The sequence below is a fragment of the Pezoporus occidentalis genome, unplaced genomic scaffold, assembly GCF_034315485.1.
Source record: "Pezoporus occidentalis ecotype Australia unplaced genomic scaffold, CSIRO_AGI_Poc_V1 ctg179, whole genome shotgun sequence".
Lineage (NCBI taxonomy): Eukaryota > Metazoa > Chordata > Aves > Psittaciformes > Psittacidae > Pezoporus > Pezoporus occidentalis.
The window spans coordinates 455,681-480,777 of record NW_026913629.1 but is presented as its reverse complement, the minus strand read 5'-3'; the positions used below and the strand labels follow the sequence as shown (position 1 = coordinate 480,777).

The 25,097-nt window shown below is 47.4% G+C and overlaps 2 protein-coding genes across 5 annotated transcripts; both read left to right on the top strand.

Annotated features, from left to right (window-relative positions):
• The first annotated feature begins 1,296 nt into the window (after positions 1-1,296).
• Positions 1,297-9,982, top strand: PRKRIP1 (PRKR interacting protein 1). Its single transcript, XM_062614905.1, has 6 exons — positions 1,297-1,450; positions 2,481-2,559; positions 3,974-4,074; positions 4,834-4,919; positions 6,701-6,768; positions 9,237-9,982. Exons 1-6 carry the CDS (start codon positions 1,331-1,333, stop codon positions 9,350-9,352), a joined length of 570 nt encoding a protein of 189 aa, XP_062470889.1. The 5' UTR covers positions 1,297-1,330; the 3' UTR covers positions 9,353-9,982.
• Positions 9,983-12,328: 2,346 nt separating this feature from the next.
• ORAI2 (ORAI calcium release-activated calcium modulator 2) lies at positions 12,329-24,296 on the top strand. 4 transcript variants are annotated; one of them, XM_062614901.1, is made up of 4 exons: positions 12,329-12,457; positions 14,206-14,251; positions 15,967-16,207; positions 21,833-24,296. In XM_062614901.1, exons 3-4 carry the CDS (start codon positions 15,980-15,982, stop codon positions 22,376-22,378), a joined length of 774 nt encoding a protein of 257 aa, XP_062470885.1. In that variant the 5' UTR covers positions 12,329-12,457; positions 14,206-14,251; positions 15,967-15,979; the 3' UTR covers positions 22,379-24,296. The 4 variants fall into 4 exon arrangements, with proteins under 4 accessions (XP_062470885.1, XP_062470884.1, XP_062470886.1 ...); XM_062614900.1 differs by lacking the exon at positions 12,329-12,457 and adding an exon at positions 12,585-12,728; XM_062614902.1 differs by lacking the exons at positions 12,329-12,457; positions 14,206-14,251 and adding an exon at positions 14,826-15,101.
• Positions 24,297-25,097: the final 801 nt, after the last annotated feature.

The following is a 25,097-nucleotide window of genomic DNA, read 5'->3' as shown; positions in this document are numbered from 1 at the left end:
GGTTGAAAAGTCTTTTGTAAACATAAGGCTGAACCTGAGGATCAGCTCTGATTTTCTTCAGGGAAAAGGGAAGAGCATGGGGGGCTTAATAAATTCAGGTCATACAAACAACCCATAAATCTCTGAAGGAGCCATTCCCAACCTTTCTGCTCCCCTTTCTGTCACCCTCTCCGCATGCACGGCACGGAGCTGTCTGAAACCCAGAGCCCAGCTTCACCGCTCCAGCTTATCTCCATAAACTACACAAAGGCTTATGCCCCTCTTCCATTGCAGCTGACCTTTACTAGCTAATTCTCTGACGCACACACAGCCCCGGCACATGCCATGCCATTTCTGCAGGGCCACAGGAGCTCGAGAAGACATTTGGCTTGCAGAGGAAGCCTGTCTTGCAGCCAGCTCCTCTTCCCCACTCGTGCCTTCCTCCAGCCGGGTCAGACAAGCACGGATCTGGGTGTAGAAGCCTTCAGCTGGTCCAGGCACCGCTCCTGCAAAGCCCAGCTGTGAATATGAATGCAGACAGTGCACTGTCCCCCCGCTGTTACCTGCCTGCCCTCCCCCAGCACCCGGAGAGGCTGCGCCATGGGGAATGGTGCTGCTGTTCATCACTGTCAGCAGACAAAGCACGGGCAGCGCTGGGTAATCACCAAGTGACACGCACAGATGGCGCGGGCAGCCTGCCCTGCCCGCCGGGGAGGCACTAGGAAGTCCTGTATCACAGAAACACAGAATAGAATCATAGAATCACGGAATAGTTAAGGTTGGAAGGGGCCTTAAAGCTCATCCAGTTCCCAACCCCTGCCATGGGCAAGGACAGCTCACACTAGCCCGTGTTGCACAAGGCTCTGTCCAACCTGGCCTTGAACACAGCCAGGGACGGAGCATTTACCACTTCTCTGGGCACCCTGTCCGGCGCCTCAGCACCCTCACAGGGAAGAATCTCTGCCTTAGACCTAACCTGAACTTCCCCTGTTCCAGTTTGAACCCTTTACCCCTTGTGCTATCACTACAGTCCCTGACGAAGATCCCTCCCCAGCATCCCTTACACCATCACGGGGAAGAGACTTGTCAGTGCTGAGCCTGCCCCAGCCGGGGCCAGGTTAGTTGACTCCTCACCCTCCTGTGAGGGCTGTCCTAAGCACAGTGCGGCACGCATCGCCCCACAGCCTGGTTTGGGCCGCAGGGACCTGGAGCTCCTCCAGCTCCGACCCCAGGGACACCTCACACTGGAGCAGGCCGGACCCCGCCGCCATGCCAGGCCCGCCTCAGCCCCGCAGGACCGGGGCGCGTCGCACGCCGTGACGTCACTGGAGGGGCGCGGCGCGGCGCAGCAATGGCGGCCCCCTCGGCCCCGCGGCCGCCCCGGCCCCGCAAGGAGCCGCAGCCGCTCGTCATCCCGCGCAGCGCCGCCGAGGAGCAGCGCCTCCGCCTCGAGCGGCTCATGAGGAACCCGGTGAGGGCACTGCCGTGACTCCGCACCCCGCCCGGGGCGGAGGGTCCGGGAGGGGACAGGGAGACCGGGACCCCCCCCGCTGGGGTCCGTGAGGGAGCGGGACCGGGACCCCCCCACCTCCTCCCGGCGCTGTGAGGGGAGGAGAAGGCTGGACCCGCGCTGCCTCCTCCCCCGGTCCGTGAGGGGAGAGGGACCGACCTCCCCTTCCTCCTCCCCGCGTCCGTGAGGGAGCGGGACCCACACCCCCCGCAGCCGCTCCCCCGGGGGGCCGTGAGGGAGCGGGACCGGTGCTGCCTCCATCTCCCCGGATCTTTGAGGGGACAGAGGCCCACAAGCACACAGTGCCGGTAGGCGTGACGGGAGGGGGACCTACGTTTCCTGGGATGCTGTGAGGGGTGAGACCCTTTTCCCATGGGGAGGACCGGCCCCTGGTGCTCTCCCTGCTGCTGCTTTGAACAGGGGGGAGCAGGACCCTGTTTCTTCTAAGTGGGTGTTTTCATCCTTGCCCTGAGGAGGAGGTGTCTGTCAGGTGGAGACTGTCACCCTCCCTCTGTGCGGGCTGGAGGAGGCTGAGACATCCCGGCACGGTGTTCTTCCTCTGACCTTGTGCCATGAGTTCTCCCTTCCCTGCTTCTCCCTGTCCTCCATAGATCTGGCATGGAAGGTGCACAAATGCTTTTCCTCGTTTCCCAGACTACTGGTAGTGGGAGCATACTCAGTTTCTGCACTGCTTGGAGGTGCTGATTTGCTTCCTTCTAGTTCCCATACTGAAAAGCAGCACAGACACTCCTAATCCTCCTGGGTTTGTTGACCTACAGGCCTGGATGGGGTTCAACAGAGAGGATGCCTCCTGATTCTTGTTTTTTGCCTGCTCCTGATCCCTATGCATGAATGAATTACTACAGCTGGGCTCCTTCTGAGATCTGATGGAAGAGGCTGTTGTCAGGCATGCACCACCTTCCAGCAGTGGGTTAAAATTGGAGACTTTGCTCCTGGAAGGTACTGATGACTGCTTGGTTTGTTCTTGCAGGAAAAGACTGTCCCAATTCCTGAGAAACTGAACGAATGGGCACCACGACCTCCCCCGGAGTTCGTTAGAGATGTGATGGGTAAAGACAATACTCTTCAGATAACTCTAGGGTCAGCTGCATTAAACTTAGACAAGTGTTTTAGCAGGAAAGGCCAGAGATGGTTTTCTGTTGTTGCTCATTTTGCTGAAGAGAAGAGATATGAAATATGCCTCGAGAATTGCTTTTTCAGGTTTTCTTTGGTTCGTGGGTTTCACTTCCCTGCTTGCTGTAAGAATGCAAAGTGCACAATGCCTGGAGCACTCCAGCATGTGGAGTGCATGCAGTGAAATAAGTGCTGCTCTGGTGATGACAGGTAAATGATGATAAGTCAATCTGTCCTTTCCATGGATGTGAGAGTGCTCTGGAAACTTATGAGTTCCCTCTTTAGACTGCTTTGAGTCTGAGTCTCAGGCAGTGAGAAGCAGACACATGCAGAGGATGTGATTGTACATGGTCAGATAGGGAGCTGGCAGCTGTACAAGGAAACCAACAAGAGTATTCTGCTTACATTTTTAGCTGCAGGGATTAAATGTAGTAGTTGTGGTATAAATTATGTCCACATGTAGAATTCTGGCTTTCTTTGGGACCTTTGTCCTTATTAATGATCCTTTCTAGAACCTGACTTACTGCAGAATAATTGATCTTGGACTAAAGCTTTTGCACTCTTTTGCTTATTGTAATTCCCTCATGGCTTTTTCAAATAGCTTTGCTATGGGCTTGAGTTGAGCTGTCTTGTTTTTCTGAGAGCACCTAGTGGGCTGGGATTCTCTTGGTATCATTCTCTTGGTGTCTCGTGGTATCATCCCTGTTGATCCCAGCTGCCATGTTTTAATCACTACGTGTCTTCTTTGAAGCATGTATTCGTGTGCTTCGCATGGAGAAATGGCTCAGGAGACAGGGGAAGAGGATGGAGTGCAATGTTGAAAGCTCCTGTGAGACTTCAATGTGCAGACTGTTTCCAGAAAGAGAGAGCTTTAGGGATTTCATCTAGGAAGAAACGGCCAAAAACTGTCAGTGGTATCTGTCTTGCATGGGAAAGTTTAATGTGATGGGTTTTAACACCTTTCTGCTGACGTTTATTTTTTGTATGAGATGCTGAAAATTAGCCAGAAGCAACCTCAGTTGGATATTTTAGCTTACCTCTGCCTCTAAGAGAAGGGGGTATGCATTTGATCTCAAGCTCTGTTACTGCCTCAATGCCCAGCTAAGCCCAGATTCTCTCTAGGGGAGTAACTGATCAGTAGAAGCTGCAGTGATACACAAGTGTGAGGTTTTGCAGCTCACTTTGGCTTTTGATTGTGCATGATTTGAGCTTCTGTATGAAATTGTGATGCAGTCTGTGTTTGTAAATCCTCACCTTGCAGTGCATCTCGTTCCTCAGCATCTAGCTGTTGTCATTTGTCACCATCTACTATGCATTGTTTCCTGTTAGACTAACGCTTCTTTATTGTAGGTTCCAGTGCCGGAGCTGGGAGTGGGGAGTTCCATGTGTACCGGCATCTTCGTCGGCGAGAGTACCAGAGGCAAGATTTCATGGATGCCATGGCTGAGAAGGTCAGGAGGACTCTCTGTCATTTCCAAACCCCAGCTATTTGATGTTCATTGCAAATCTTTTTTTTTTCCTTTAAAGTCATGTACAAATAATTGAGTTCCAAACCACCCCTTACCAGAGGAGAACTGTAGGAGTGTGTGATATGTGGTGTCTTTGTTGGTATTGAAACATTCAGTGCTTTGTGTCAGATGTGCTCCATCTTCTCTGTTCACTGGAGTCCTAGCACACAGTAAGACTGCACAGAATGTGTGTTCTCAGGGTGCTTTGAAAATGCTTTACAAACTAGAAATCCCTAATGTCACTGTCTTGCAGAGGCAGAATTGAAGCAAGTGCCTGTGCGTAGAGTCTGAGTCTCTTTCTGTTAAGTCTTGGTTGAGTAGAATAGCACTCTTTCAGAGAGCATTAATATTCTACTCTCTCTTGGCCAAGATCAGTCCTTTGAGCCGTATGTTAATGTTTGTGTCTCAAATTATTCTCTTGTTTTTACTAAAACATTTTTAGGACAGAAGCCCAACCTCCCTCATCTTGTTTTGGTGAGGATACCTCCCTCTAAAGGCTTCAATGTTTGGCACAGGCTGCAGGTTCAAAATGCTGTAGTCGTCCCTAGGAATATGGCTCTTGTATAAAGAAGCAGCCAAACAAAATCTGGCAAAGCTCCCTTCTGTATTTTGCTAAAAGCCTTCTCCCTAAAAGGACACGACTTTTAAAAGAAGTATTCTAACTTAGATTGTGACCAAAGTGTGACATGTGATCAATTACAGCAAAGACTAGATGAGGAATTCCAGAAGAAACTGGAGAGGAATAAGATGATTGCAGAAGAACAAACAGCAAAACGCAGAAGGAAGCGGTAAGGGCAGATTGTTCCCAGGAGGCTTGACATGGAAACCCTCATGCCCCGTGCCTCATCTGTAGCTGCATGCTTTGAATAAATGCTATCATTCTGTGCCTACATCTATCAGCTAAGAAGTCTGCCTGTGGAAATTAATTTTGTTAATGTCACTGCTTGGTTTCTAAAGGTAGCTGTAAACATGACAGGCTTTGCTGGCATGGTTACTTTTGACTGCTTGAGCAGCTTTTGCTGACACTGTGGTGTTGCCTGCAATGTGCCTCACTGCATATTTGTTATAATGATGTCTGGAAAGGTTTGTATGTACAGCTGGCTTAAATAAATACCTGAAATAGCTGACACCAAGCAGCTTAAGTGCTGCTTAATGGGTACACATGTGGGTTCAGGCTAGCGGAGCGTGGTGGGGCCTGATGCTGTCTACTGTGCACTCAGTGTGACTAGTCCAGTTCAGTCTGTGAATACTGAAAAGGCCACTGGTGGGTGCAGTATTATTAAAATCAGGCCCCTACCTACCTCATTGAAATGCCTGGCAGGTCAAGTCTAGTAAGTTAGATGGAAAAATAAATATTAAATCCGTCCTTCTCTCAAGTTTTAGACAAAGACAGGATTGATGCTCTCAAGAAATAGTCTGAGCATTGTAATGCAGTGACACAAGAATTTAAATTCCACAGTCTGTGTCCACCATACATGTCAGAAATAGCAGGGTATCACTGCTCAGCTCTTTCAGAGGGTCTGGCCTCTCCCTCCTTCGAGAAGGGTTTTACACCGTGTAGCTGAGAGTTGCTGCAGAAAGGCATGTGCAAAGTGACTCAGTGGCATATTAGCACAAAAGTGCACAGCACAAACACTGTTGCCATCTTACTTTAATTTAGTGTGGTCCAACAGATGGCCAGAAAGTCAGATCTGGCCTGCTGCCTTTTTTCTGGCTGAGATGGAGAGCAACTGTTCAAACAGCAGATGCTGCCTGAACACTGAAATCTCCTTGTCCCCCTTATGTAGGGGTGCAGGTACCAAGTGGCTTTGCTCTGTAGGAGCCCCTCTAAATTCCCCTACTGCACTTTCTCTCCTGTTGTGACCTAACAGGTACAGTGCTTGGCTCTCTGTTTCAAGAGAGTTTGTTTATGGTGTTGAGAGAGGAACACGAATCCCAGGTTGCTCTGCCTTGTGCCTGCGTTTAGATTGCCTGGTTACCTTTGCTAGGTAAACAGAACTGGTTTGTATGAACTGAAATTCACTTTTACCCCTAATGTTACTCCTAGGGCTCAACATATTGATGAAGTATAGCCGAAGATGAAAGTCAAAGCATAGTGCATTATTTTTGTCAATTAAATTATATATTACTGATGATGACTTTATTTTTTCTCAGTGCTCCATTCCAGCAGTCTGGGTTTTGAGAACTTGATCTTTTAGGCCCTTTCAGGCCTGTTGTATGATTCTGTTTTCTCTTTGTTTATTAGGGTGGGTAGCTAAAATGTAGGGGTAGTTTCATTTTTGTTCCTTCTGTGTTCTTGGAGATTCTTGTGTATCATAGTTTTGGTTGCAGTGGCATGATGGAAGACTTAAAAATAAAATAATCCATTACACTAAAACCAACATAGAAGCTTTTCTGTTGATCAGATATCTAAGTTTGCTCTTGCTGAAGTTTCAGTTTAAATTCAACTCCTCTTCTGAAGTCTGCTTTTCAAAGATGTCTGTAACATGTCCTTTATCAGCATGTGAATGAATGTGCAGAAGCATTACAATGTTGGATTTGCAGAAGAGTCTTTTCCTTTGCCTTATAGCCAGAAGTTAAAAGAGAAAAAACTGCAAGCTAAGAAAAATAAACTTGAGCAAAAGAAGCAAGAAAAAGGTCAGTGACATTTAGTTTTCTTTTCTGAAGACTTAGTTCTGTTCCCTAATTGAAGCCTAGAAGGGTTTGTTCTGCCCCTGCCCCAAGCATTCTCCATAGGTTGATAAGAAAACTGAGTCATAAACTTGTTATTTTAGCTGATATTTCAAAGGTCCTCTTTGAAAGCCATCTATGTTGAGATTTAATCTTACAAATAACTGGTCTGCTTGTGAATATTTTCCCTTTATTAGGGGAAACTTTGGACAGCAAACCTTGGAATCTGAGTTTGTTGAATGTGGATTTTGTTCTGTGGATGTTCTGCCCCAGCTATTCTGACAAGCTGCAGATTTAGAACATCATCTGCTAAAAAAGGCACTATTGTTAAAGGCTTTTTTTTTAAGTATATTTTGAATGCATATGGGAAAACAGGTGGGAAAATGCACAACTTGGGCAGCAGGAAACTGAGTTCTGATTTTGTGTGCAAGAAACTGAGCCACCTTGGTGCCATCTGTTCCACGTGACTTATTTCACATAGGAATGAACATGAAAAACCTGATTGCCTCCATTCTCCTGCAGTCTTGAAAACTAATGTTCAGCCATGTCAGTGTAACTGTTTGCTCAAACTTTTCAGTACTTGTTGCTTCCTTCCAGTCAGTATATTTTAGCTTGCACCTTCAAATAGTCATCCCTCATGGATTAGCACTAACCCTGCAGTAATTCTTAAAGTTATAGCACTTGCTGGTAATTCTGCTGGAACAGTGACTTGTCTGACAATTCTGCCTTATTTCTGCTTTGCTTTTCGGAATTGGACCTGTTTCAATCCAACCACTGCCAGCCTCCCATATAAACATGGGAGGACAAATTAATCATTAGGTTAATTTTACTTGGGACAGCAAGGGAATGTAGCACAGTGCATTGTTTGGGTGTGTTGTTTCAGTTCTGGGTTTTTTTTTCAGCTACTTGTTGATGAACTGTGACTGGGAGGAGAATTTAGGTATGAATCAATGTACTTTTGTTCACTTTGAGTGAGCAAAACAAAATACTCATCTCTTTAGGGAGTGGTGGAGAAGGGAGCTGGCTCAGGGGCTGCCGTGTGGTTTTGAGTGCCGTGGGCTGGAGTGGTTTTGCTTGGCACAAGCCAGTCATCGCTGGAAGCCAGAATCCAAACTCTCCTGTCTTTAAAACAGTTCTTAGCTCTTTACAGTTTATGGTTCTCTGTTTGAAAAAGAAGAAGAACTGGGGGAGGTGGGGAATAATCAGTGGAGATTGAAGCCCCTAAAAGCCATCTTTAGTCTACTGAGACCAGGCTTGCCTTTTTCTTGCACATCCTGGGTTGAAATCTTGAGTTTTCCCAAGTTAATTGAAGTATATTGGTTGGATTTGGCAGGCAAGCATTGATTTTTTCTTTTTAAATGAATAAATAAAACCTCTGAGTTGCCATCTTTCACCTTTGTTGTGGTAAAACCATTAAGAATAAAGGTTGGCACTAGATATGATCAGCTGTTAAAAGGTGTATTAGGCCAATAAAAAATGAAAGTACAGACCTTCACCACGCGATGGCATCAGATCACTGATCCTAAACCCTCCGTGTAAGTGGTCGGAGCAGGAGGTGGGTGTGACTTGGCCTGAGAAACAGTAAAGATGCAAGAGCTGCTGGGAGCAGAGAATGGCTGTTAGAGTCAGGTCCCACTTTATGCTGTACCTAATTTCCATTATCTGTTAATTAAATTCTAGTAGTTGTTTTCTGGTCTTCTAGCAGGCTTCATGAGTGTCATAGAATCATATCATAGAATGGGCTGGGTTGGAAGGGACCTTTGGAGCTCAACCAGTTCCACCCCTCTGCCATGGGCAGGGACACCTTTCACTAGAGCAGGTTGTTCCATGTCCCATCCCACCTGGCCTCCTGTTTCTTGTAGCCCTCATTAATCTTACCCATGTCTTAATGAGTTCCTGTTCTTGTGTTATAAAACCCAGTCTGTAAAGTTAATGGCACCTTGTGGAGCTTCTGTAAACTTGTAAAGTGTAGAAATACCCTGAGCCTTGCCCATGGCTCCCCGGTGCCTGCAGTCTCTATCAGTACTCTGATACTGGGAAGTTCATGCTGACACACAGGTGAGGTTGGGAGTGAGGCAGTCTATCACTTCAGCATGCCTCTGAAATAACATACCACGGGAGGTGGAGTTGTTAATGGTGGACTTGGCACAGTGGTAACACTAGAGGTAGGGGAATATATCTCCAAGGGAGAATTTGATATTCTGAGCTCTGTGTCGCTTGGTAGTTAGTATAACCTGATACATGTTTCCTTAGTATCTGGGACTACTTTGTTGTGAGATATGTAACAAGGAAGACACATGGGAATATGTTACCCATCCCTGCTAATTAGTGTGACCTCATACACGTTTGCTGAGCACCTGAGATTATTTTGTTGTGAAATCCTTAACAAGGAAGACACACGGGAATATGTTATCAATACAAACTTGTGTTTTCAGAACCTGACCAATCTCAAGAGCAAGCCAGCAGCGAGGATGATGAGGAGGATAGCAAGGAGGAGGAAGAGAAGGAAGATGATGCTGAAGAGCCAAGCTTTGTGATGGGAAGAGGATGAGGCCTTTCAGGGACAGCTGGAAACACTGTTCATCGCTTTATATTCAGGAGCATGAAAGTCTTTCATCTCAGCCAAGCAGAACCCATTGGCCTACATTGTATCTGCTTCATGGTGAATGACTTCACATCACAGGCCCAAGAGATATCAATAGAGAAATGCCAAATAAGAGATTCTTTTCTTAATTGCTTGTATAACTGCTGTGCAGTCTGCTCAAAGTTTGCTCTAAAGAGTCAGCCATAAGTCTCTGCGACCCTAGAGTTCTTTCTAACATGGCCCAGAGTGGTTTTTCGGTCTAAAAGCTAAAACATATCCATTACCACTTAAGGAAAATATTACTGTGAGGGCTACGTATTCTACTTATGTTGAAGGTGGTAGCAGTGGGATATGTGAATCTAAGGGAAGAGTTTAACCTAAAGTAGAAAAGTGGTCTGTAGCCAGACCCTGCTGCACTGTGAGTGTTGTGAATTTGGGGTTTTGTATGGGGTCATCTCTAACCCAAAGAAATCAGTTTATGTTGCTAGACAAGTTCTATAGATTTTTAAGCAGGATCCCTTTTTTATGGCTAAAACTTTCCCTACTGCTTTTCTTCCCTGTTTTTTTAAATGAATAAAGGGGATGTGTTGGATTGTTCTTTTTTTGTTGTTGTTGTTTTGTTTTTGAAGAGGATTTCAGTAAAATAGAGATGCTTGCAGTGCTGAGTGATGTGGCACACATGAAAATGAGGGAAAAGGTGTCAGCTGCATTTCATTTCCTTTTTGCTTTTGGATTGGAACAATATATTTTCCCAAAAGATTACATCTGTAAAGCCTCCAAATCCTGTGGCAGAAAGGCTTGGAAAGGAATGGTTTTGCTTGTGTTTAGCTTCACATAATGATGCCTGCCTTGCTCTCTGCTTTGAACTTTGGGTTCCCTGGTAGGAATCCTCACATCCATGTGTATGTATATACTTATTGGTGCTTAAATGAAAAGCATATGCATCAGTGGTTTTATTTGTAACTTGTGTTGTTGTCTTTTCAGTGTATCTTCTATTAGAAGTGCCTGCTCTCTTTCAGACATGCTCGTCCCAGGACCTCGGCATCCAGAATGTGGTGCTACTTCTCCTCAAGCCTTTGTCAATGCCAAATTATTTCAAGCAAAAAAAAAAACCATAAAAAGGGAGAATCTCTTTTTAGATTTAGCCTGTGTTGAACAGTGCTGCCAGAAATCCTGCATGTTTTCTGAGCTGGCTTTATGCAATGGCTTCTCAGTGGTACTGCCGTAGCAGCGGGGAAGCAGATGTCATCAAGTGCAAGCAGTGTTTTGTGTTTTGATCTCCTGTAAGTACCCAAAGACTTCATAGCTGGGTAACTTCTGAGCTGCGAGGCCCATATCCCACCACTCCTTGAGTTAGAGATCAGCGTGGAACTGTTTTCTGCTTTATCTCCATAGAGGAAAGTGCTTCAGAGTAAGTTGTGACAGTTCTTTCTTCTATGATACTTCAGATGCAGAATGGATGCTCTGCTGTTGGCATTTTCCCTGTGGAGAGATGAGCTATGAGAATTACTTCACCTGGATCCCCTTTAGGGCAGGTGAACTCTGTTGATTCTTTGGTGTTGTAGGATGAGCTGTAAAATCGTTGTCATGTTTTGTAGCTTTCGTGGATGGAGAAGTGGGAGTTTCACAAATAAAGACTGTTCTGCCTCTGAGCGTGTCAGGCTTTCGAGCTGAATAATTAAGTGCTGTTTTGCATTAAGTAGAGCATACATTGCTTCATGAGGACACAGTTCTCAGTCACGAGGAAGATGGACTGAAGCTTTTCTTGTTGAACTAAATGTATTCAGGTTGTGTGGCCTCATCCTGCCACCTTAAGATGCCATTGTTACCCATCTTCAAGTATTCATACCCTTCATTTTCTAGGGATGCCACATTTGTAGGTGAAATCCATAAAAAGCAAAGAGAATGTGTTGCTGAAGATGGTATCTGCTGTATGGTCTTTCCTGCTGGGGTGGCTGAGTGTAGCAGCAGGAGCTGCATTTGGTAGGTGTTGCTATGAGTTCTGGAAATTACTACTCTGTTGTGGTTCGTGTCAGTGCCACATCTCTTGAGAGTACAAAGGCACTTTAGAGAGAGAGTTTGAAGGGCTGGTTTGTAGTTAAGACAAAATACAAGTACTCTGTGGCCTCAAACTGAGGAGTAGGAAAAGGGAGGTGCTCCCCTAAGTAGTAAAATGAGGAACTCTACACTTGCTTCCTATTTCAAATACAGCACTGCAAAAGCATTCATAACTTAAAGGGTTGAAACTGACAAGGAGTTTGATCTGCTTACATTAAAATTATTGCTCTGGATTCTCTCCTAGAGGAGTGCCTCTCCTTTCTCTGATGGAGACTAATTGCCAGGGACTAAAGTCTGCTGCTGTTCCATTTCTGTGTGTGCTCTTGCAAGCTCTGGACCCTGAGAGACAGCATTGTTAGTGCTGAAACCAGGCAGAGGTATTCGTAATCTCAGAGGTGAAAAGCCCACTCAGGGTAACAAATGTACTTGTCTCTGTGATAAGTGTTTAGGAACAGTTTGCCTTTGTCTTTTCCCTCCCCAAGGCAGAGGGCGTTCAGGGAGATAGGATTATGATGTGGTAAAAGCCTTTTGGCATTTCCTTTATCTCATTTTCAGGGAAAGAGCTCCTTCCTCTTTCCCCATCAGCCTTTTGATGGGTTCATACAGGATTTCCCGATGAGTCTGTGCAGGAGGGATGTGGGGACACTGCAGCCTGCCCCTGTACCCCTTTGAGCAGGGGGTTCTGCCCGTGCTTCACCCGGTGGGGGCACAACCCAGCACTGCCTTTTGACTTATGTGAGTGGAGACTTTTTGCTGCATCATTAATAACCGTAATAAAATCACATTTACATCCCATTGCCTGGGGACATTCTCTGTGGGAATACCTAGAGCCAAGAGGTCCACACCGAGTAACGTTTTTTAGCATGGGGGCTCCACGAAGCTCGGCAGCCCCGCACTGACTGTTTTCTCCTGCAGATACGCGTTCAGAGGGAGCATGCGGACCCCATCCCGCTGCCGGATCAGCCCCGTGGCGCCGGGGGACATCCCGGGATGCGCTTCCCGTGCCACCCATAGGTACCTCCATCCCTACACGGCGCTGCGCTGCGGGAGTCGCAGCGCGGGAAACGCCCTTTTAGCCCCGCCCCTCCCGTCCAGGGGACCAATGAGGTGGCTGTCACATGAGGTGGGCGGAGCGAAGCTCCCGCACCCTCCCGCCTCCCATTTCCTGTGTGGTCACGTGGCGGTGCGCGGCGTTGCCGTGGCAGCGGTGGAGGCGGCTCCGGCTCGCGGGTGCTCCCGGGGCGCCGCGTCCAGCCCGGCCCGGCCCGGCCCAGGGCAGCCAGCGGTGAGCCGGGGTCAAGGCCTGCCCGGGCCGGGATGGGGTGGGGGGGGTGTGGGTGTCGTGTCCCGGCCCTAATGCCCTGCCCCGGGGGTGGTGGGGGTGTGGGCAGCCGGCAGGGAAGGGGGTCCCGTCCCGTCCCGCCCCGCGGTGTTCTGGAGCTCCCTTGGGATGCACAGCGCAGGCCGGCTCTCCGGGGTTGCATCCTGACAAAGGGATCCACGGCCCGCGGTGCTGTAAGGGAAACACCGCCAGCCTAAGGTGCGGGGCAACCTCTGGAAGGAAGGGGGGGGGGTGTCTCTGTTGTGGGGAGGGAGCTGGTCCCATTCTGCCTGCGGAGATGGGGGGATCCGTGGGATGCCGGACACGGAGCTGGTGGTAGGAGGTTTTATCCTGCCTAGAGAGGATCCCCCGTCCACAGTGTCTTTGGAGGGGAGGGTGCTGGCTGTGGGGGTCTCGTCCTGGCCTGGGGATCCCCTGTCTGAGGGTGCTGTTGGAGGGGAGATCCTTGCTGCGTGCGGTCACCTCCTGCCTGGGGTGTGCTGAGAGTGCCTGGGGAGGAGGAGGAGAAATCCCCTGCTCATTTGATGCCCTGTGAGCAGGATCGCTGCCGTAGTGGTGGGGCGAGGGGTCACATCCTGCTCGGGAGGTGATCCCCTGCTATAAACTGCGGGGTGTTCACACCCTGCCTTGGTGGTGACATCCCAGGGAGGGGATCCCACGCCAAATGAGAATATGGGAAGGGATTCCCCGTAGTGAAGAGGACTGGAGCTTGGGGGGGGGAGGCAGTGTAGCAGAGAAATAAGGAGTAGTGGGGCCTGGGGTTAGTTACAGTATGTGGGGCCTTGAATGATGCTGTACAGAGGCGGAAGACACTGGTACAAACACTGATGAGTCTGAGGGGGAGGCTGGCATCCCAAAGCCAGGCAGAGAAGCTGACAGCGCTGCTGAGACAGCGCTCTGCAGGCGATGGTTCAGAGCACGCCAGCAGCAGGAGGGGGATCCACAAATCTCAGCCCTGGCAGCATCTCCTTCATTCCCTGCTGTGAAGAAATCCCTGCACATGGGCTTGCAGCTGCACGGGGGCAGCTGAGGTGTAAGGCACAGCAAAGGCTTTCCCTGCGACACTGGATAAGTGATCCAAGTGGATATGAGGGATTGGGACCAAATGCATCAGATGTGTAACGCAAGCGAGTAAAGATGCAGCTGGGATGGACGCAGAGCTGACTGTTAGGCTGAGGAAGAGGTCTCCAGGGGAAGTCCTGATTCACCCTCCAAAACTCAACAGCCCTGTGCGGTAAAACCCCATAGGATAGTTATTTCAGTAAGAGCAAGCATCCTAAAGCTTTAATGTTGCAAGGCAGGGGCATGAACTCTCCAGAGTAACTCCCCCTGATGCAGATAACTGGCTGGAAAGTATTTCTGGAGTAAAACTGCTTAATATATGGTGTGTGTAAAATGCTTCTTTGGTCTTGTGTTTCAGCCCTTGGAGCCCTCCACCCAGTCCCTCCATGTCTGTAGCCAGCAAGGTGAGTTTGCCATCCTGTTCCTGCTTATTTGGGCTACATTTGTGTGTTGTGGATTTTCTTCTGAAGCTGTTTACTTATTTGGGAGCAACTCTTGAGCTGCTCCAGAGTGAAAATTCATCCTTGTGGTATTTTTAGCTTATTTTTCTAAGGGAAGATGCAAGACGTGATTGGGTGCTCTTGCTCTCCCTCTGTAACCTCTGGATTCATTCGTCTTTTCAATGGCATTTGTCCCAAGGGTTGAAGTTTTCCTACATATAAAGTTTTGTGCAAATACAAACTGGGTAGAGACCATCAGTGTCCCAGCTAAGGACAAAGAGAATGAATGCACCCCATGCTATACATTGCAGAATCCACACAGGATATTGTCACAGGAAACAGCTTCATAGCTTTACTGCTCACAGAATGCTTCTACCTCTGATCCTCCCCAGGAGGCTGGGGGAGAGCTGCTGGCTTGGGTTTTTGCCTTCTGTAAAATAAGCTGGAATCTAATAAGCCCCTCATGCTTTGGAGGGACTGTCTTGCTTCCCGCAATGCTTTAGTTGCTGTGCTGCAGTCTAATCTTTGTTATTGTGCCTGGGACAGTTTTGTTCCTTTTTAGTAATAATATTTACAGTTGTGGGTAGTTGATGTCCCTTTCATCTTCACCACTTCCTCAAATCTCACAGCAAACATGGGTTTATTAGCTGGCAGCATGTGGCGCATGGCTGTGGAGAGCTGGGGGATGCGGGCAGGTCTGGGGCTCCTCTCCAGGAAGCAGCAAGGTGCCTGTGACCTTGAGGTGTGGTGCTGGGACTAATTAGTACCACACCGTGTGTCATTCTGGGCCTGCATGTCCTCCTCCTAGGAGCTGGTGAGTATTTACAGCCAGAAGGATCTCCTGTGGTGCAGCTCTGCTGTTGCTCCCTGCCCCTGCCATGGTGTTTGGTGGCTGAATTGTGAGGGTGGGGATTGACCAAGGCATCGTGGTTTCCATTCTTTGGAAAGCCCAGGTGTAAATATCTGGTTTCAGAGGCTGATCAGAGTTGAGGGAGTTCTGCTCAACTGGTAGATCTGTTCTGCTGCTTTCTTACATCTGTCAGTGTAATCCCTTGAATAAGATGCTGAAACTACCTGGAAGGCTTGGAATTGTCTTTTCCTTTCCCTGTGCTAAGAGCTACCGGTGGAAGTGAGGGAACAGGATTCTCAGTCAGATGGTGTGAGCAGTTCAGGAAATGTAACTTCCCACTCCGGAAGCTTTATTAACCCTATGCAGCATTCAGCTCTGTGGCTGTTGGGGAAGAACTGTGCCCATCTAAACTGAGCTATGATGAGCAATGGTTTAACTGGAAAAAAACCTCTGTGGAATTAACTATCAGCTTAAAATCAGAAGATGGAGCCTCCACTTCCAGAGTGTCTTTATATAAACCAGATTCTTTATGAGCAAGGAGGAATTAAAGGGGAGAGGTGAGATGCCAGTTTGGAAATGGGAAGCCAGATGCTGTGCTGCCTTCCTGACCTCCTGCTGGAGTAGTTCCCGGCTTTACTTGTGTAGTCTTTCCTAGTTCCCATGGTCATTTTTAGTAGTTATGGATGGTCCTTTCCCTGGTCTGTGCCTTGCAAACTTGATGGTATTTGGTCCATCATTTTTCTGCTGACCAAGGGCACCGTTGTTTAAACATAGCTTTTCAAGTAGTTCATGCTGCCTCCTTTTGAACATGACCATTTTGTTCCCTCAGCATTTCTCCCATCATGAGTTCTGAACTAAACGTTCCAGTGGATCCTTCCACTCCTGCTTGCTGCTCTGAACCTGGCACAAAAGGCATGGATTATCGGGACTGGGTCCGGCGCAGCTACCTGGAATTGGTCACATCAAACCACCACTCCGTTCAAGCTCTTTCCTGGAGAAAACTGTACCTGAGCCGAGCCAAACTGAAAGCTTCCAGCAGAACCTCTGCTCTGCTCTCTGGATTTGCAATGGTATGTGTACTTGGTAGCAACAGTTTCTGGATCATGAAGGTTTTGGTTCTCTAAAATCATCTGTTCATGGGTGCTTTTTCCTCCTGTGAAGAAACAGGACACACTGGTGGTTTCTGAAGAGGCAGGAGGCATCTGTCTGGGGGTTTCTGCGTGACTGCTGCAGAGAAGTTTGAGGCTATGTCTCTCAAGGCTGCATGAGCTGCCTAACAGTCAACCCACACACTCCCAAGTCAGCCCTTTAAAAATACTAGTCCCTTACCTGCAACTGAGTGCTCCACCAGTGTTGCTAAACAATACAGGAGGTGGGTGCTCCTTTTTCCCTGAGGCCATTCATCACTGGCTGCCTTCACATGAGGTTACATTTGGGTGTGGAGCTCCTCTGGGCCCCTGTGGTTGCTGTGGTCCTGCATATTATCTTAATTTCTATTGTCTTAATTCCTGTATGTTGTTTTTGCAGGTCATGGTGCCTAAAACAAGGTGGAGGTTGGGTCACAGTCTGCCAGAGCAAAGTTTGCATAGCCTGACTGGGGCAATTGTGTTATACTCTGAGGTGTGAGAAGAGGCCCTGCAGCCTCGAACCTCTGGCCTGGAGGGCTGGTATATTCTGTCAGTACTGCCTATTGGGAATAATCCCTGATATTTGCTTTTCTCTGTGCAGCACTTGGGTGTTACCTGGAAGCTATTTGTGTAGGTGCAGACCATGAAAGGGAATGAGCAAATGAACATGGAGACAGTGGTCCAGTGCTCAGGCCTGTCTGAGCTGTGGTGTTAGCAGAACATAGCTGTTCTGTGTTGGTATTCTGTGTCTGTGTGACTCTTTTTATCTCCCTTCTGGTTCTTGCTTATTGGGAGTGAGAATTGCAACCTGTTTAGGGGAGGTTTTCTGCTCAGGGAATGGTCTGGTTGTTCCTGAGGTCTGTCAGCTGAATGCAGAGGCAGAGGGCAGTGCCTGGGTGAGTGGGACGTGATGTGAAGATACTGCGTCCTGCAGCTCAGAAGCTAGAGAGGAAGACAGATCTCAGGAACTTTCCAGATAGCTCTCCTTGTTTTGTTTTAGCTTCTTCCGCTGCTTTTTCCTCCCTCAATCCCCCAGAACATGAATCATCTGTAACATTGCAAGAGTCTGGGATGACGAAGTTGGTCACCCAAAGTGAAGTTGGAGAGACGCAAGCAGGGGGTGAAGTGGGAGCAGACTGCAGGGGAGAGGGTGCCTGCTTGCCTCATGATTCCTCTCTGCTCACTGACTGCATGCAAGTAATGTTGGTAAAAGCTTTCCACAGGGTGGACGTTGGTCTGTAACCAAGCTCATGTGCTGGAATGGCAGAAGGTACCTCCTCATGTTGAGGAAGTTGCGTGGTTTTCTGTACATTCCTTTCACTCAGAAGCTTTCTCCCTTTAAAAAGCTGCTCATGTGCTTGCCCTTTGTGCCTCTGAGTTGCTCAAGTTCTATGTTGGTCATCTGTGACTGTTCTCTTTAATGTGATTATTAAGTTAACATTTGGTATTGTTGTAAACTGATCTGTCTAGTGTGGTTGCACAAGCAGGTGCCTGTGCTGGGATGCTGCTGTTGCTGGCATCCTTGGGATGTGTGGGGGGCCTTACAGCCCACCCACACTGCAAGGCTGAACCATGTATCAGAACACAAAGCTGCCTTTTCAACTCACGCAACAGAGAGTTGCTGAAAGTCCTGGGCAGACACAAGATTAACCATTTGACTTCTCTTTAAACCATTTAAAATGCAAGTAGTACATAGGTATATGTAAATATAATATGTAAATAATGCAAGTAAACACAGAGGTATAAGTAGCATCAATTACAGTCATCAGCTTAAGTTCATAAGTACACCTGAAATCAGTCATTGTCAGAAATAAAAGGGTTTGCAATAAAGGATTCTCTTTATTAGCAAGCTTTTTTTCCCAGCTGGTCATACTGGACCTTCCAGTGGAAGCTGAGGTATTTGTTCCTACAGGGTTATTTCTCACTGGTAATTTGGCACGCAGGTATGCGGTACACGGATGTTTACTCTCTAATAAAAGCGCCTGTGTGGCTATTGATGAAAGTAGAAAAGTTATTTAGAGTTAAATATGTGTAGATGTGGCACCTAGGGACATGGTTTAGTGGTAGATTTGGCAGTGCTGGGTTAACAGTCAGACTCGATCTTAAAGGTCTTTTCCAACCTAAATGATTCTATGAAACAGTTTCCCTGTGTGCATTTAACTATGTAAACAACTGTCACACAAGGGCTTGGCTATTGCTTTATTTACTTCCCCGTCAGCGTGTTTGATTCTGGCCAGTTCCATACTACCTGAAAAATATGAGCTGATGGATATTTAATCAACAGGCAGTGGGTTTGGTCCAGCTCCTTCTGGACAGGCTGCAGGATAACGTGAACCTTCCTCGATGCTATCTGCAGTATTTCTGGCAGAGAGCTGGGTGGATCAGGAAGACGTGGGTCCTTTCCAGCACCAGGTCTGGTTGGAGATGGGCTGTAGGGCTACTGCGTTTGCCCCAGGGAGACTGCAAGTGAAGATGGAGTTTAGGAAACCTCCTTAATAATTTTCCTGATGGAAATAAGAGCTGTAATTGCTAATCAGTGTTCTCAATACTTGTCAGATTGCTACAGGGTATGTATTTGGTATTTCTTTTTAAACCTAACCTATCTAATGGAGTGGTTGTTTCTACAGGCTGCCAAACCATCTGTGTGAATGGAACATGGCTTATGTAAAGCCATTTGTCATCCTTTTGCCTGATACTATCTATCCCAGTCTAAGTTTCTTGAGATGAGCATCATCTTTGTTGTGGACAACCTGGACTCTACTGGTCCAAAAACCCCAACGTAATTGCATGTAATTTAATTGCTGTTTAAAATGTTCTGAGTACTTGCTCCTTTAGCAAACCTGTGAGTGTGGAGTTCAAGAAGGTGATTCTCAAGCTTGAAATTAAGCCTGTGCTGAGATACTCTGTGGCTCATCAGAGTGCTCAGCACCTTGCAGAGTTGAGCCCTTGACACTTTGGCTTCTGGGAAGAGGTTAAAATAAAAGGGGCTGTTATCACAGAAGAGTATAATTGTATCAAACATGACATTAATAGTTTAACAGGGCAAGCAGCATATTTAATGATTTTTAAATGGGTTATGTCAGCTTGTCCTCTTTCTCTTATCCAGGTCAGGGAATGACATGACGGTCTGTAGCGAGTAAAGCAATAAGAGCTCACTCACCTTTCCAGTACCTGTTTGGGTTAAATGAATCATTGCTGCCCTATCTGGATTGTTGATGTTTTCCCCTGAAAAACCTCTTACTGAGCCATCAGTCAGTGTTAAAAATTCATCACGTTGCACAGCTGAAGCTAGCCCTAGGGAATAGGTTAAGTCTGGGAGGAAACATCCAATTAGCTGGAAAGCACTGCTCATGTGAAGGATAACAAGGAGAAATTGATATGTTGACATCAGCCAGGCTTTCAGTTTTAATATCAAGCCATAAATTGAACATGCAGGTACAATTCCTATTCAGCTTGCTGAATACTGTGTCTCTGGGTATTACAGCACCCAATAATGAACAATATACCTGCAGCTTTTCCTGCCTGATAGGGTGTGACTGACAAGCACAGCACTGTACAAATCCTTTGTACAGAATAGTGCAGCAGAGAGTAAGTCTGATCTCCTCCTTCTCAAATCAATATAAGGGGAACTACAAAGGGAATATATGCAAGGCAATGTGTAATGCCTTGTAATTAACTTGATCTTGCAATAGATAGCGAAGTTAATCCTGTGTTATTATTTTCTCTGCTATATGACAAGAACTACTGTAAACTGCAAACAGGAGCCTTTAAAAAACAACAAAAAAATTCCACCACCCATGTTATAATCAGACCAAAAGACTGGGAATATCCAAGAACTGTCACTGTATTTGTGGTGTCTCTAATATCCTAAATAGTTGGTGTAGGTATAAAATCTGGGCTTGTAGAGCTTGACTGTTTGCCACCACAAACATACATGTTGTATCTTGGTTGCTATTAACTGTGTTCAGACTTGACTGTGATCCCCTTGTTCAGGCTGCTGATGGTTTCAAAGTAAAGGCAGGTAGGAAGGCAGCAGTCATACCAACATAGGCACTTCCTTCCATCCCCTTTAGTCTTTCTGGGGGCTACCTACAGGGAGAGCATGAGTGTACCCCTAATCTTCCAGTACTTAAATAATGCTAATAACAAGTAATGCCAGAGTGAGTAGTGCAGGTTGTTATACAGAGTCTGAAACAGATGCTCAGTGGTGGTCTCATGGATAAAGTGATCTGCAGAATCTATCTACCCTGCAGAATCAAGCTGTTGGCTTGGACTTCACCTTCTCCTGATGGTCTGGAGAGGTACTGCCCTGCGGCAGGCGTCCGAGCATTGGCTTCTCCTTCCCTTAACGCATACAGGATCAGAAGTATAGAATGGTTTGGGTTGGAAAGGACCTTAAGCTCATCCAGTTCCAACCCCCTGCCATGGGCAAGGACACCTTCCACTAGACCATCTGGCAAGCTGTGCCGTGCTGGAGCAGCAGGTTGCCTGGCATCATGGGAGGTTTTGCCTGCTGCCAGGCAAGTTGGTATCTGTGTGAATCATGAAGTGCAGCTGCAGGTCCAAACAAGACACTAGAGAGTTACCGGAGAGGAATGTTGGGTAGTCTTGTCCCTTGGTTTTGTGGCTTCTCTTAGCAAAACGTTTCTGCAGGCACTTCAGGGATGCCACACATTGAAATACTATTGTACTTCACAGGTAGGCTAAGTAACTTTACAAATTCCCATGCTAAACCAGTTAACAGGCCTGTAGTAGGACTCAAGTTCTGATCTCAGAAGAGCCCCCTGCTCTCTTGCACTTATTCTGCTTGTTAAACTTTGATTAAAGAAAAAGTAGACTGCTTTAGGGACTTTGCTAAGTGATAACTCTTGTTTTGAGAACACACGCCACCCTGAGCTGTAGCTGTCCACTTCTGCGGAGTCTATCAGTCAGTTATTAGCTCTCAAGGGAGAAATTTGAGGTTATAAATAAGTTGTATCTGGACATATTTTGTAATAAAAATGAACATACGGTGTTCTGAGAATAGAAGGCAGCTATTTTAACTATGGACTCACTTAAACTGCCAAGTGCTTCCCATGGGGGGTAGTGAAACCTTGCTGGCCACTGGCCAGAAGAGCTGCTTGCTTTTGCTTTTCTTTACATGCCTGAAGTCGGAACTTCCTGCACCGTAGCCTCGAGTGAGGAGCGGAAGGGGAACGTGTGATGGGCGGGTGGGCTAGTGGGCTGTCAGCTGCCTCCGAGCTCCGCTTGTTGTCTGATGAGTTCCTTCTGTTGCGTGCTTGGTTTGATGCAGTTCATATGGCTCCTGGTTGCAAGGAGAGAGATGTTATTCAGAAAGCTACAGCACAGAAACGTGCGTGTGAGCCTGCAGAAAGGCCAAGCCACAGGGCGCACGTACGTCTTCGTGGGAAACAGAGATGATCCATCCAGGCTGCCATTCTAAAAAGCACTTGAGTGTGTACTTGACCTTAGGTGCTCTTCCTGAATAAAGATGCTTTCCTGGATGACAGTCTTGAAAAGAGGAAGACCAGCAGCTGCTGACAAGCTCTTGTGTTCCTTTCCCCTCAGGTTGCCATGGTGGAGGTGCAGCTGGAGGTACAGTACAAGTACCCCCAGATGCTGCTGATCGCTTTCAGTGCCTGCACAACGGTGCTCGTGGCGGTTCATCTCTTCGCCCTTCTCATCAGCACCTGCATTCTGCCCAACGTGGAAGCAGTGAGCAACATCCACAACCTGAACTCCATCAGCGAGTCCCCACATGAGCGCATGCATCCCTACATCGAGCTGGCGTGGGGCTTCTCCACCGTGCTTGGGATCCTCCTTTTCCTCGCGGAAGTCGTGCTTCTGTGCTGGATAAAATTCCTGCCTGTGGGCTCCATCCTCAAAAACGAGACCACCAACGTGGAGAAGGCCGGCAGCCACGCGGGGTGGCAGTCAGCACTGGTCTCCACCATCATCATGGTCCCCGTGGGTCTGATTTTTGTCGTCTTCACCATTCACTTCTACCGCTCTTTGGTGCGGCACAAAACGGAGCGCCACAACCGAGAGATCGAAGAGCTTCACAAACTGAAAGTGCAGTTAGACGGGCATGACAGAGGCATGCAGGTAGTGTGACTGCAAGGCAGGGGCTGCTTCCAGCCAATCCTTCTGCTAAGGCTAAGAGCAAACTCCCTGTTTTGCTAGTTGGTGAGATGCACCCGTGATGGATTGTCTTGAGGCTTAACTATGTAAACGCTAATCACCTGCCATCCATAGCTGTGGGTTCTAGGGCTGTTTCAGGTGCTGGGGTCTCTAGCCTGCTTCTGGTCCTACACTCTTGCATACTGAAGTCAACACTGCCATGGAGTTCAAGGCCAAAACTTAACCTTGGCTTAGGTAGCCAAAAAATCTGTCTTTTTTACCAATGCAATATTCTGTTGCCAAAAGTAAAACTGGGTCAGCTGTCCCAAAAGCCAGTGTGTGTGTAGGACCTGTCTCATGCCACAGCTCCCTGGCTGTCAGAGCAGCAGCAATTAGCCTGCGGCTCGTTTCTAGAGCTGAGCTGGTTAATGTGAGTATCTGCAGCTGGCATGAGGACATCCAGGAAAGCACAATAGAAACTGAGTGTTGATCACCTTTGTTCCAAAGCAAGTATTCCATAGGTACATAACCAGAAAGAAATCAGCCTTAGCTTTTATGTTCTTGTTATTCCTTACTCTGTTTTTACAGCTGGGGAGGCAGACTGAATTGCAGGAGGCTGGGTAGCTCTGTCATACTTTCTTCAGTAGCATCAATTCATTAGGTTCAATGAATGCCAAGGTCATGTGGTTTTTTTTCCCAGTAAGAGGCAAGAGTGCCCAGGGAAGACTTACAGGTGGCTTAGTTTTAACAAGGACATCCTTAGAGCAGTGACAGGGAATTTAATGAGCCAGAACTTTGAAGGACTAGAAAAGCAAGTTCCAAGGAGGGTAAGGAGTGACAGCACATAGCATGCTGTAGAAACCCATCACTGTTGTCTTCATGTATGTATTGTTGCAATGTCTTTAGCCTGGGTTGCTGGAGAGAACAAGCCCCAGTCCTGGATATTTCATCAGCTGTTTGGGTTTTTTTTTGTCAGCTGTAGCATTTGTCTGTCAAAACCAAATGTTTCCCTTCTCCCTCCACCAAAGCAGGCAACTCCATGTGGAACCTGGAGCTGTACTGGCGAGTGTGATGGAGCTGGATCCAGCAGAAGAGCCGTGTGCCGTTAAAGAGCTATCACGTTTCATTGATCTAACTTTGTTTTTCAGCAGCAGAGAAGAAGACAGTGGCACATCAGCGTTGCGTAGCACTGGAAGCTTGTAAATGCTGTGGCACCCTTGTGGGTGAAAACTTGTGTAAAAAATGATGTTATGGTTTATGGTAATTTAATGGAGGAAAAGGGGTGTTTTGCAGTCATCAGCTCTTTGAAGGGAAAGTAAGGCTCAAAGAAGCCTAAGCATGTTTTCTTGGCCCTGGTCCTGTGCTGGTTTCCTGCTCTGCACTCAAACACTGCAGTTTCAGAGCCTCCTAGGCCTTACACGTTTCTGATATCATTAAGGATGTTTGTAGTGTTCTGTTTAACCCTGCTCCCTTATTCCACTGGGATTTGGGAAATCTGATGACAGCGTATTACGTCAGCTTCCCAAAATGGGGAGAGTACACTCAAATCCCAGTGCAGCAGGGTGAGACTGTCCCTATATCCCCTCTGGCGAGGGCCTCGGGAACCCAACTCTGATCTCTCTTGTTTACATGTGAATTTGAGCATTGCTGAACAAGTTGCTTAGCACTGTGTCTGTTGGCTTTCATCTGTTGTTCTTGCCGCAGTTGCCATGTACCATATTGGCTGATGTGCAGCAAAGAAGATAGTCTTTGTGTGCTAAATGCCTACTCTGTACTTATGTGCATATGCAAAAAATGAGGAGTGTGCTCCGGGAAGTGGGTGGCCATGGAATTCCTGCCATCTCCCCAGGAGTCTGCCCTCTCTCCCTCTTCTTTTTACCATAATAAAAACTAAAGGTTTATACAACAAAAACCAGAACTGAGTTTTCTGCCAATAGGCTCTTCCACCAACACAATTTCTGTTGTGAGGCCAGAGCCAGGCCAGACAGGATGAATCTTTCATCTGTACTTTGCACTCTCCTTTGCCATCAGTCATAATAGGGCTCTGTTTGCTGTGGAGCTCAAGAGGCTGTTAAGGAAAGGTTTCACAGTGTGCATGCGGTGCTGCAGCAGCAATGCAGCTCATTTGAAACAGCCAAATTGTTCATTTAATTCTTTGCTAATATAATAAATTTCAACAAATGGAGAAATGGAGCCAAAACTGTGCTTTGATTTCCTAGAATAACTTGGTGAGGCTTTGCTGGGATTGGATTCAAGATCAGGCTCAAGGCAGCGCATCTGTGACTGGAGTGGGATCGCTTTACTCCAGCAGGGATTCTGGGGTATGGTTTGAGATGGTGTCCCAAGGGCAAACACACTTAAAATAGAATAACCATGTGCTTTCCCATTTTTGCTTGCAGGTTTGTTTCTTGTGTCTCCCTGGGCACCAAGTTCTCCCTTCCATGAGAAGCCCACAGGACTGTTCTTGCTCTTTGACTCTGTTGTGTGGGATCTCTCTAGGTTACCCATCACCTCTGTGCTCTAACTCCTCTCCTTCTTTCCCAACAGCAGCATTTGCTTTTCTGGCTCCTGCCTCTCTTCCCCCAACAGACACTGCACTTGTCCAGGTGGGTGTTTCTGTGCTACAGTGCCAGAAAATCCTCCTTGCTGCTGCTGCCCCCGGGCTGTCAGCAGGATTCCCATCAGTCACGAATGAAGATGCCTGCCTTTCCAC